The sequence below is a fragment of the Dendroctonus ponderosae genome, unplaced genomic scaffold, assembly GCF_020466585.1.
Source record: "Dendroctonus ponderosae isolate FM_Combo_2020 unplaced genomic scaffold, Dpon_F_20191213v2 Dpon_F_20191213_2, whole genome shotgun sequence".
NCBI classification, from domain to species: domain Eukaryota; kingdom Metazoa; phylum Arthropoda; class Insecta; order Coleoptera; family Curculionidae; genus Dendroctonus; species Dendroctonus ponderosae.
The window spans coordinates 6,422,222-6,434,993 of NW_026018165.1; the positions used below are offsets into that span (position 1 = coordinate 6,422,222).

The window sequence follows — 12,772 nt, forward strand, 5'->3', positions numbered from 1 at the left end:
ATAATTTATTTATTCCAATCTTGCGGAATATCTTCTCCTTCAAACGTACATTTATTGAATAATGTTGGGAGACGCTCAAGTAAAATATCTAGACCATATTTTACCAGTTCAATAGGAATGTTTCCAGGCCCCGCTGCATTTCCATTCTTTGAGTGTCCCAAGGCATCTTGTATATCTTTTTGTTATTTCTCCTACATGTCCTATAGTCTGATGTGTCCATATTTTCATCTTGCATTTCGTACTCTTTTCTATCTTCAGCTTAGCAGTAATTCATCCTACACTCTCTATTCATTCATGTTTATTAATTGGCTATTATTTGATTGTTGTTCCTCCTTTCTAACGTTTTTAGAGTACTTCAGGCTTCCGCAACTTTTGCATCCCCCATGCGCCTTTTTAATTTACTCTTGTTATTTCTAATAACATTTTTTCTCTGCTGGTAAGGGATAATGTTGGAAAAATATGGAAAACCCCGATTTTCAATTGGGATGACATTAAATTAATTGCCCAGCCAAGAATATTAACATGTTTATTCATGTTCCTTACTTGAATAGTACTTAAATAGTTTGTCTCAAAATTGTTTTAAGGCATACAAACGCGCGAAACAATGCACTCTTAGAAATATATTTTTTTGTATTTGCAGGTGGTGTACCACCATTAAATGGTAAAACTTCGGACGCCTCCACAGTGCCCGCAGCAGCATTAGATGAAGATACGCGAGACACTACAGCGTCGTTTGCAGACACAGATGGTAGTCCTATTGTTTCCGTTGAAGACGATTTATGCGAAAACAGTGCATCCGCATCAAGTGTCAGCGAGTCTACGAAAGACTCAATGCAGGTATGTAAAACGGTTTTAAGTTAATTATAACGGCGCTGTACAATGGAATGACCACCGTGAATACAAATTTCGCACGTAATAGATAGTGTTGATTTGAACAAAACAATTTGCTTCCGATACATGATAAATTTTTCTGTTTGTTACATTTTATTATTTTACGCATTTGGAAACGTATATGTTACCGGCAATGTGCAAAATGCCTAGGCATTTTGCAGAATCGCTACTACTTTGGGCAATGTGCACATTGACTAGACAATGTGCTTAATACATAATGCAGCAAAATTGTTGTTTCCTTTCTGCCGGGTGGCGATTATGCCAAACTTTGTTGTTCAGTGATAAGGCAATGGCGAGCGGAAATAAATACATTTTTGGTGAAATTAAATTCATTATTATATATTATTTTAATTATTTATTTAATGAGGAAATACTATCTTGTTTTACCAAACACAAAACAATTTAATGTAATAAGATTACTTAACACTAATATTAGAATTTATCCACGGCATTAAAGTATGAAAGCATAAATTATTAGCTCCATAACTGCGGATGTTTTTTAAATTTTTGTGCACACGTACAAAATTATTATATCAGTTTGTTTTCATTAACGACATTTACATATTTCCAGCACATCGTTTCTCGAAAATCTTGTATGTTGTTTCATATTTAGTCTTTGATTTTTCAATAGCAAAGATGTTCCCTATTAATTACCCTGGTTTTCATTTTACATTAAATAATATGTAAACCCGAATATCAAATTTCCGAAAAATCTAAATTTGTTTGCACGACGCTAATAGGACAGGAATAAAAACTAATAATCAATAACGAACACTGGAAACGCGGTAAATTTGACAAAGTTGCTACTTAGAGTACTAAACAGACTTCTTGAAAAACTAAGCAACAAAGTTCCGTTGCAAAACGAACCTGCATAGTTTCGTAGCAACAGGTTTATGCACATTGTCTAGTCAATGTGAAGATTAAACCAATCTAACACTCTTGATGACACAGATTGACTAGCGCGTACGGCATTTTGCAGATTGCCTAAAATACAGTAGTTAATGTGCAGATTGCCCAAAGTAGTAGCGATTCTGCAAATTGCCTGGCGAGTTGGTCAGTTTGCAGAATGCCTAGGCATTTTGCACATTGCCGGTAACATATACATTCAATCCTGTGTGAAAAGATAACAATGCGGTTCGATGTTTTCTAACATTTACGTTAGAACAGCAGTACGTTCAAATGAACGCCACATATCAGACAAGACAGTGTGACAAGAGAAAACATTTATTTTGTAACTCAGTTCGTGTCTTGGTAAGTACTGGAAATTATTGTTTTAAAATTTTGTAAACGATCAAACATTACTAAATTATATGTAAAGTAAGCGTTTTTTTAAGGCAATCAATTTTTTATTTATTGAATTGAATTTGAGTTGAAAAGTCAATTGTAATAATATTAAAATAATAATTAGTGGTACGATAATAATACTACCGCTTAATGATGGTACGTGTTCCTCGGGACTCTTCTTGATGGATAATTCATTTCTCAAATTGTATTACCGAAAATTGTACCCCGCGCATTAGTATCTAAGTGTGTAATTAGTGTAAAATCAAGTTTCGAAATAATGTCAAGAAGTAGGAAGGAGTAATCAGTAAAGTACTGGTTTCAGGATGATGATTCCAACAGCATTGGCTTTGTAGCAAAACGGCCGTTGGATAGTGCTATTGATGGACCGCCTTCTGCGAAGAAAGCTCGAGAGGAAGCCAAGTGACGGTACACCCCCAGAACGACTCCTCTTTTTTATGCGACTACTAAATGAAAGTAGAACTTAACCATGTTTTTATCAATAATTATATAATATTGTTGTAATGATACGATGTTATATATTTATTGTTGCGATGTTAAACACTATAACATACTGCAATGACACGATGTTATATATTTATTGATGAAAATTAAACAAAACGTGTACAGAACAGCAGTGATCGGGAGTTCGCGTTCTTCTTTTAGCCCGTGCTTAATGCACAGTGATCAAACAGTTAACTAGTTCCAATGTCCTACTTTTAAGTTTTCAAAATCCCGGTACAAATACACTGTATAATTAACATTTTACGTTGACACTATATAATGTATATTGGATGAGCTGAGAGGGGAACGATAAAAATGAACTTATTTCTTAGTAATATGGCTTAGACAGAGACAGAAAGTGTTACCTTTTTGAAATAGCAACAATTTTGATAGTCCATTATATCTGTTGCTGATATGTATCTGTAAGGTTAAATTATTTTGCATATAATATATTATTCTTAAAAATCTTCAAATTATTGAAACCTGCGTTGTTTAAAATTAGTTCGTACGTTCATTCCTACTTGGATTTTTGTATTTTATTTTTTAACTAATAAAGAGTATTAAAACACATTGTCCGATTTTTGCAATCGAAAGTATCCGTGAGAACGCCATTTTATTAACGGTTTTTATAATAAATATAAAATGTCATTAGATTTTAATCAACCGGGTTGGAAAGAAATGTTGATAGCAGCAACAGCCCTTTGATGAATAATTTCTTATAAGAGAATACCATTTTTCCACGTGTGTATGCTTAATACAGTACATTATCCTTATTCCATTTCCTTTGAGGCATCACTTCTAGGGCCCCTATCATCGCTTTTCAGATTGGGATACAGTTTAGCAACTAAGCTATCTCCTTGGCGGCCTGCAAAGTCAGGCCTAGTCTTGCTCTAAAGATAAAATACATTGCTATCTGATGTATAACATTCAAGCTATCGAACCTTTTCAGCCATATTGGCGAATATCTCGTATAATGTTCTGTGATTGTTGTACATGGATCCTTTGCTGGAATTTTGCCGAGAAAACGGAGGGGTTAAATTAGTCAGAGGCGGAGGCGACATGGGGCTATCTGTAGTGGCTCTAATCACGGAAGCTCTTTGAGTGTTTTCGTCTTTTGTTGGTCCTGAAAAAGCGACGAAATGCCTGTGCTTTATTCGGAGAGAAACAATAACAATTGTTTCAACTCTGAAATCGCATGAATGGGTTTTATTGAAAGTGGAAGAATGTAATTTTGCTTGCGACCTCAAGTTAAATAGCTAGAAATTAAGTAACTTCTCTAGAAATACGGTAAGTTTCAAGAACCCAAAGGGGGTTTTTAAATAATTCGGGTTTGTATATGTAAACTTGTATTAAAATGTAATCTCCTTCACACCTTGTAGTAAAGTAACCAAAGCACCGAAACGTGTTTTGGTTTATGGATGAACAATGAATGACCGAAGCCCAGGAATTGATTTTGATTTGTAAAGTGTAAGTTAAATGATAACTTACCAATATTTTCAAGTTGATTTCTTGTCTCATTCAAGTCTTTTGGTTGCTTTCCGTTTGCTTTGTCTTCGTCAAAATTAAATGTATGTAATTCGCACAAACAGTCATAAACCATTTTATGTTTTTTGGAATGAATATTGCACCTTATAAAAAGTTCAAGCTCGTTCCACATGGCCTGAAAAAAATTTACAAAATTACCATTAATTAATAGTAATTCAGTCAGAGGTTGGGAAATGCAGGTTTATTAACATCTATTGACAATTTCAAAACGTTATAAAAATATACTATTATCTGACTTTTGCTGGATCATACATCACTTTCTGAAATATGCTGGAATTTTCTGAAATATGCATTTCTGAAATATGCTGGATCATACATCACTTTCTGTCGTTACTTGAATAACAAATCATTTTCTTCTCATAACTTCATAACCAGTCATCGTTTTGAAGATGTTTTTAAAAAATAGACGAAAAAACCGAAAGGAAATGTATGTAAAAAACTCAGTTTTATATTTATTTACCTTATATTGCTCCTCTCTCTTTTGCCCTTTCATTCGTTGCCCGGAATTCTGGGGATGTAGTGGTTCCATGCTTGCTTCCAATGCAACGAGATTGCAAAACACTTTTTTGCACGTATACATGTCCTCATCTAACATTTCATCTTTAACGATGAGAGCCGGTACAGGATCAATATACTAAAAATTACAGAACATTTATTTGTATTCTCGACGCACTAGTTTCATTGCTGCAACAAAAATATGTTTGTACAGGGCGTTCTAAGCATCATATACATATGTCTAGTTAAGTTCGCACCACCTGGGAAACTTGTTTATTAATTTTTCAAAATATCGAAAACTTTAATCAGTTCTCTCTCGATAAATTAATCGCTATGTCGCATTATTTTGATGATGAAATAATTGATAAATAACCAAACAAAACTTGATGTTCATCATAGATAGGTGCAATTAGATATCTGAACGTACTTTTCAACTCTAGGCAACTTTTCGTAATAACAATTTTCGATATAAAAAGTTAAAGGAACTTTTGTCTTGAGCAAAATTCATACTTTCTGATACACCTCGTTACGACTGAAAAAATTAATATTTGATGGTTGTATTTTAGGCTTTGATCCAAGCAGAACTTTTTATAGACTAGCTTTTTTCTTAAAATTAATAATTTAAGTAGGCACACTGTTTATGTACGGTGGCTTTAGTTTATTAAATGAGTAAAAATTTATGAAAACTCAGGTTCGCTTCTGCTACATTTGACTAAAGTTTGGAATATTTGAATTGCACAATATAGTTTTCTCCTATTTTTCTTGATCTCTCGCAAATAAGAAAAACCACAAAGTTTTTAAATAAAACATTAGGTATCTTAGAATAAATCGACTGCAAAAAGGTTCAGGGCAGTAAATAATATTCCTACGTTACAACGCTTACGGGAGGAAAATGGGTCAGAAAAAATACCTGTTTCAGATTAAATAATAAGGTTGAAGTGATTGTCAATGGCCAATATTTAGTTGTTCTGAACAAGCGATCTTTCACCCTATGCAATGGTTTCAGGCGTTCGCCACTTGATTTCGCTTTAATTGGCAAGAGCGTGTTCTGTTTTATTAGCAACCCGAAGTCTGGAATCCTGTAATCAGTTACTCTACCACCGCAGCCTTCGGAAATCGATGGAGGATCCTCCAAAACCGAGCTGAAAATTTTTAAAAGAAACACTACAATGACATTAAAGGAAACATACAGAATTGCTAACCGAGCTGTACATAGAGTATGCACAAATATCTCTCCTCCATGGGCAGCTAGTAGATGACTAGTAATTTTTCCTCCCGCTTTGCGAGGCATCTCCAACATAACAGATCTGCCATTCAGGAGAAAATTGATCAGGCACAGAGATGGTCTAGAGTTTACATCCACAGGTGTAATCCGATGCATTGCAGTGCAGTTTTGGAGTTCATTGCCTGTCACGCCTCGAGGAGTGCACCATTTCAGAGTAACCTGAAACAGCACGAATGGAAATGAAAGTTGCGAAACAAACTACAGCGCTTACAGTTTCGTATTCTAAACCCTCCTTCACAGTTCGGATGGCTGCAGAATCAGCTGGATTACCCTTCAAAATTGCGGTATGGGCTGAGCTAGCATGGAATATTTCCACATCATAGTTCGCTGAAGAACTTGCGCTTTGCTCTTCCTTCATGGGTATGCCTAGATTGATAATCGGTTATGATATTTGAGGAAAACTCACATCAAACTAATATACCTGTCACTGTGGTACTGGCCAAATCATAATGCTCCAGAATAAGAGAAGATAGCTTATTGGGTATTAAGGGGGCATTTATTGAATGGACTTCGGTAGTTAGCAGCGGCGAGAGCTAAAATCATTCAATAGAATAAGAAAATATTTAGCAAAATGAAACACTCACATTCTTTGGCGCATGGTTAGTCACAGAAGATTCAATAGTAACTGGGAAAGTGTTTATGATTACCAAATGGCAATGATTGATAGGCAGCAACCTAAAGTACAGTACGTTTAAGAATAATTTCCAAATGAATGCATATTGACGTACTTGTCCTTTCCCGAAACATTACTATTCTGCTGGTTCAGAACTTTCAAAAATATTTCCTCCAATCGATTCATACTCTCATTATCTCGAGCTGAAGTGATACAAATTACTCGACACCTTTAACAGGAAAAATATAATTAAATCGTATAGATATAAAGACAAAACGAGTTTGCAAGTTACCTGTTGATTACAGGCCCTCCAATAAATTTAGATATTTCTAGTTGATAATCAGTCGGTTCACAAACAACCTCTAGAGCTGCTCTTAAACCGTGCAGAACTGTGTAATCTGGGGGTGGAACATCTCGAAGTGAGTGATGAGCCGGAGGAACACCCAATAATGCACATCCATTCATAATCTAAATTATATAGTTAATTAAATTCAGAGGAATGGTCTTGCCCTGGATTTAACATACAAGTTTGAACATTTTCAATCGAAATTCTAAATAACTCAGACAGGAATTTCAAGTAAAAAATCTGACGATAATCAAATGCAACTATTAAAATAAAAGCAATGTATAAGTCGGCAATATTTGGTTGAACTCCTTGAAATGCGTTATTATTTTTGAGATAAATTAATTGTTTCAAGGCGAACTTTGAAGAAAATGTTAACTCGATTGCAATGGCCGTTTTCGGACAATTAATTTCCTCATTTGTAAAATATTCGGAAATGCAATAATAGTTTAAAAAATCGTACTCACGTGATTTAAAGACTGTTGTGAAGTGCTCCAAGTGTTTATAATATGAGCAATACTGTCACTTGCAAAGAAGCGGACCTGAAGTTAAATAAGAAGCAACTATTTAGACAGACATACTTTGATTAATTGTAACTGTAATTAAATTTGTTAGAACTTATACCTTTCTAACGTCCCTGTAAAACATACTCCAACAACAACATATTCTTCATAATTCTAATTGCAGCGATGAAACAAATGAAGGGTTCGAATGCTTATATTTAATTTTTAAATGCTGGTCTGCCAACTTGCGAGTTTTTGGACGGTTTAAATTTTTTTGGAGGTTCATCCGTATAATTTATGCGAAAATATATGAACGCTCTGGTGAGAGCGAATTATTCTTGATAACTCACGCTATTTAAATACACAGTTCAGGTCGCAAAATTAGGTTTCATAATTTTAACTGCTTATTCTACCCACCACCACCAAAAATAAGAATAAAGCTTATATAAACATACAGGGTGGTACAACCAAGAAAAATTATGTCTAAGTGGTGCGTAATTTTGAAATGATTTCCTTGTGGGATATTGGCATTAATATATTTTATGTTCAGCTGTAAATGCGCGTGATTTCCTTTCGTTTCGGAAATAAACTGGTTCTTAATAGATTGGTTCACCAAACAAAATGTGTTTTCTGGCCAACAAAAACGCAAGCTGATTTCAAAGCTTTCGAAACGTAATATTTAGCCTATTTGAGACGTTTTAGAGCATTTACAGCTCGTCATCTTCTTTCGTTTCAGAAATAAACTTGTTCTTAATAGATTGGTTCACGAAACAAAATATGTGTTTTCTGGCCAAGTTTCAACGTATATCAAATAACAAACGAAAATAATTTTAAAATTACACACCATTTAGCCATAATCTTCTAGCCCGTGTTGCTTGGACCACCCTGAATGTATATGAGTATACAGAGTGGTCCTAGATAAATGTCGTAACGGAAAACTGTTGATGATTCCTTTTAAAGAAAAAACAGTTTTTCCTCTTTGATTTTTGTCTTCATGCTCTGGTTCTCGACACCCTGTATCTGGTGTCAAAAATTTCATTTCTTTTACGAATATGTTAGCAACCGTTTGAACTACAGAACTGAACTGAGTTACATACGTTATTAGCAATCAACTATTATTAACAATTTCTTCGCTCCCTGCTAGAATTTATTGGCCGAAGCCAGTGGTGACGATTTTAAGATATCGTATAACAAACTTTCAGTATATTTAAAGTTCAAGCAGCGTGTCTCACTTGAAGTTTCTAGAAGTTTCTTGAAGTAAGTCTTGTAGTCAAAGAATATAATCCAAATTGAAAACTTAATCTAAAACAACTCTGTGTCCGTTTTCCTAAGACGTCATCAACTGATTTCCAAACTGAAAGAAAAATATGAGCGACTTACTTACTAATTTTCCCAAAATAAAGTATACATCAAAAAAAATATATATAAAGGGGTGATTTTCTCTTCGGTGAAAGTATAATGGAATAAGAGCAGTAGAAGCTATTAGTCATTTAAGTAAAGTCAGACACTTTTATTAAAGTGGTTCATGTTGGGAATAAACTAATCTTACTTTGCAAGGTATACTTACTAATTTGCCCGTGGGAAACAAGTCCCAAACGATTCGACAGTATTCTATAGCACTTTCCAAGCTGGAAGTCCACAGAGTTTTGGAAATAGGGGTCATAGGTATGAAACTGGGAGTCCTACCCTTCATAAATTCGAATTCCAGCACGTTTTCACACGATATACCGAAATAGGGCGTATGATCCAAAACAAACACAGTTTTGTGATTTGCCGGAAACATTTTCTGTTGTTGTAAAGCAAAAGACATGTTTAAAACAGTGCTTGAACCGTATTCAATGGAATTCTTGTTGGGGTTATCAGTTAATGAACATTTGTTTGTACAATTTGATACCGGTTGTTTAGCTAACGTGTATTACACAGATTACGAAACTCTTGGTGTACTAATTAATAAATTGTTTGAAATTCCTAAATCTAAATTATGAGTTATAGGTTAGGTCCAGCAGTTTTAAAAACAAACACCTTTGACTATCAAAAGCACTGGCTATTCAAGATAAGTGGTTGGCCCCAGCACAGAACACCTATGAGCCTAATATTTTTATATATTTCATTAATACAATTTTTTTGAGTAAAAATGCTACTTTTATTTATTTAAATAAATTTATTAAATTGATTAATTAATTTAAAATCAACTGTTTTCCATATGATAAAAGCTTATTCCAACCATGCGATTCCAAACTAACCTAAATTAAACTCAACTAACACAAATAGCTACAAAATGCGCAGAAGAAAAACAGATATATAGACGAGGTAACATCATGATACAATGAATACAAGGTTGGATCTTGCGTCGATTTGCGTCACGTCAGTGGAAATGCTGCCTGGCGTGCTTTTTTCCTGTCTGCTAAATGTGATTAAATATAGCTTGTTTAGTCTTTGTCACATTTAATTATTTTTTTATAAATCCTCCTTATAATTACAAGATGCTTTGCAGCAGATTTTAGACTTGGAAATTAAAAATAACGAAAATGTATTTATTTTGCAGACTAGCACAGTTGCCAGTTGTGTAATAAAGTATAGCGTTAGGTGAAAACGTATCCTTGTATGTATGTATCATTGTATGATCCAATCAATTAATTGTATGTACAGTGCATTCATTCATTATGATACAATTACATTATTTCGTTTGGCTCAACCCGATTTCTCAAATGACACTCTGGCAACACAGCACGCTAAAACGCTGAAAATCAGATATTTTGTAAAACATTATTTAGGGTATTTTTCTTCCCAATAAGCCTAAATCAGGTCCCAAGCGCGATTTTCAAAGCATTCGGCTATGCAATGCTGCAAACCATATCCGCATATAACTTTCCATTTTTGAACTATTGCTTTTTCAATTTAGTGAAAATTTGTCTAGGTTACATGCATTTTAAATGGGATCAGCTGTTAACTTTACCAAAGTGGTAATCAGCGACGTCATGTGCGCACGAAAATCGAGTTTTCGACCGATTAATATCCTACCTTGTATTCATTGTATCATGAGGTAACATAGTTAATAGTACATTAATGATTAATAGATAGTAATAATGAGAGTTGTAAGGAGCACTTTACGTACGAATTGAAAACGAGTGCGTAATAACATGAATATGTAATTGCGTTACAACTCGAATTATGTATCATACCTTACCTACGTCCGCAATAACTTACTAAAACTAAATGACAAATTTGTATATTTTTAAATATGTTAGTTTTGACAACGATTAAAAAGTTGACAGCAGCCCAGAATTACAAATTTGATGAAAAAGCTTTTGATCGTTACCAGAAATGGTGCAGTGAACGAAAGTACTTCCACTTAACAAGCGAGAAAGGATTATTACTACATTTTAACGAAGTAAGCAAATACATAAACCCTCATCCCTTTGGTGTTCGATGTCCTTACGTTCACTGCACCATTTTTGGTACCGATCAAAGTTTCTTGGGTATTTATTTCTTCCGTGATTTATCTGGCACAAGATCCGAAACAACATTAAAAGCTTTGTTTTCAATATCAGATGGAAGGTCCTCGCTTGAATTTATTTGAAAATGTGCAATTTTAAGACACAACTTTAACAATAACCGACAGATGTATTACCGCACTAGTGCGATATATTATCTATTAGATTAGGTAAGCACGTTTTTCGCGAGGCAGACGAAGGTCTGATGTTTTCATTGTTGACCAATTACCAGAATATGCACACCTCATAGAAAATATTGGTAATGGTTTAGTTTATCCAGCGCTCTTTAAACATCATGACACCGCGTTTGCGGTAACGTGACCACTCCGAAAATAATTGATACTCTTAAAATATGTTTCCGAATTTCCACCAAAAAAGTTGCAAATCTCAAGCAAAGCAAAAAGTAATTAATTAAAAGTTGAAAACTTACCAGAAAAACGTCAGTAGGTATAGGAAATAATAGTGCTGTGTGAGTGAAAGAATGCAATCTCTCAAACAGAAAAAGGGAAATTTTGAAGATTTTGGAATTGGGGGGTGGAAAATCAAAACGCGTCGTTAATTTGGAAAGGCACGGCGTAAATTAAATATAAATGAAAAGCACATTGACAAAGACAAAATCAACAATGAAATGAGTAAACTGAGAGATACATATACAAGTAAAATTGGAAAAAGATAAACTTAAGATTAAAAAAGAAATGGCTGCTGCAGAACAAAAAATATCTAAGAATGGGCGACTGGGGTGTGCATGTGGGCGACAGCGTCCCAAAAAGCATGGAATCGTTGCGTATGATTGGGATAACGCTTCATAAATAACGCTTCACACATATAGCCCAAGAAATGCTCTTTTACTTTACTCCCAACCTTAGGGATCAATTTCTTCGCTTGACTCCACCGGTACAAATGATTGTGAGGGTGATCAACTCTAACTGGATCGACGAAACTCAGGGAATGATTGGTTTTAAGATGTCGATAGTCCTCCTCACTGAGCCAGTCGGAAGCTCTCCAATCATGACTGACAATTATGCTTCCAGGTCTAATTTTTTCCTGAATTATCTGTCGAAAAGTTGCTGATGTTTGGTTCTCAACTGAAGCAATAAAAAATTGTCCATCGCTTCTTTGGATTCCTCCAAAAATCCACTGTCCTTCAATAACAAGAGCTCGAGAATGTTTTTTTTCCGTCCTTTTTCTATCCCCATTCCCTACATAAGATTGGTCAATTTCAACAACTTCATTTTCACCGCCAATCTGGGTAGAATGTAGATGGGCCCAAAAAATAAACACTTCTCTAATAATTGAAAACCAATCGGACATAGTCCTGGTGGTTAACTTCATTTCATTACACATGAAAGCGTATCGCGGGTAAGGCCGGCACAGGTACAACATAACAAGATGGCCCACTTGTTCTAAGGAGAGGTTTGCATTATGGAACACTGTTCCCTTAAAAACAGCAAAACTTGTGGTGCACGGCGCGCCATTTTTGGGGTTTCGCCTCTGACACCTAAATTTGAGGCATCTGGCATTTTTCTTGGGAGTCAACTCAGCCCCACAGGAGCAGCGAAAATGGCAAGTTAAAACACCGTGCCTATAAAAAAAGTCCAATAGAGATTCGCCGCCTAGAAGGAATTTATAAAATTCCGTTTGAGTAATCTCACAACCACTACACCTCACAATAGTACACACACTATTATTTGTTGTCCCATCCATTGTCCATCAACGTGTTAGCTATTTAACTCGAAAATTAAATTAAAATTAAAACGAATTAAGAACAGTAGATAATTTTCTCTGACAGTAGAGAGTGTGTTTTTGGTGTTTTACGCA

General features: G+C 34.8%; 2 protein-coding genes across 4 annotated transcripts in view; one reads left to right on the forward strand and one right to left on the reverse strand.

The window, feature by feature from the left end:
* The window catches only part of LOC109538250, a 15,871-nt gene extending 12,625 nt beyond the window's left edge, over window positions 1–3,246 (forward strand). Inside the window, exons 5-6 of the mRNA XM_019905397.2 lie at window positions 641–837; window positions 2,498–3,246. Of these exons, the coding sequence (XP_019760956.1) occupies window positions 641–837; window positions 2,498–2,599 (299 nt within the window). The 3' untranslated portion in view covers window positions 2,600–3,246. The remainder of the gene's footprint in view (window positions 1–640; window positions 838–2,497) is intronic.
* Window positions 3,247–3,272: 26 nt separating this feature from the next.
* LOC109538247 (protein asunder) lies at window positions 3,273–11,465 on the reverse strand. 3 transcript variants are annotated; one of them, XM_019905393.2, is made up of 14 exons: window positions 9,028–9,110; window positions 8,693–8,814; window positions 7,425–7,499; window positions 6,907–7,082; window positions 6,730–6,843; window positions 6,586–6,676; window positions 6,423–6,534; window positions 6,213–6,367; window positions 5,919–6,160; window positions 5,627–5,858; window positions 4,682–4,855; window positions 4,165–4,336; window positions 3,618–3,799; window positions 3,273–3,566 (listed from the first exon to the last, which is right to left on the reverse strand). In XM_019905393.2, exons 4-14 carry the CDS (start codon window positions 7,077–7,079, stop codon window positions 3,447–3,449), a joined length of 1,767 nt encoding a protein of 588 aa, XP_019760952.1. In that variant the 5' UTR covers window positions 7,080–7,082; window positions 7,425–7,499; window positions 8,693–8,814; window positions 9,028–9,110; the 3' UTR covers window positions 3,273–3,446. The 3 variants fall into 3 exon arrangements, with proteins under 3 accessions (XP_019760952.1, XP_019760951.1, XP_019760948.1); XM_019905392.2 differs by lacking the exons at window positions 8,693–8,814; window positions 9,028–9,110 and adding an exon at window positions 11,385–11,465; XM_019905389.2 differs by lacking the exon at window positions 8,693–8,814 and having other exon boundaries at window positions 9,028–9,487.
* Between the last annotated feature and the right edge of the window lie 1,307 nt (window positions 11,466–12,772).

What these genes read in the sequence shown, in the direction of transcription:
- LOC109538247 (XM_019905389.2), bottom strand. Translation starts at nt 9,270, where the DNA reads ATGTCTTTTGCTTTACAACAACAGAAAATGTTTCCGGCAAATCACAAA. An exon ending in GGCCAGTACCACAGTGACAG is followed by an intron (nt 6,368 to 6,422) that starts GTATATTAGTTT and finishes TTATCAATCTAG; the next exon opens with GCATACCCATGAAGGAAGAG. An exon ending in TCGCCAATATGGCTGAAAAG is followed by an intron (nt 3,567 to 3,617) that starts GTTCGATAGCTT and finishes TTTTATCTTTAG; the next exon opens with AGCAAGACTAGGCCTGACTT.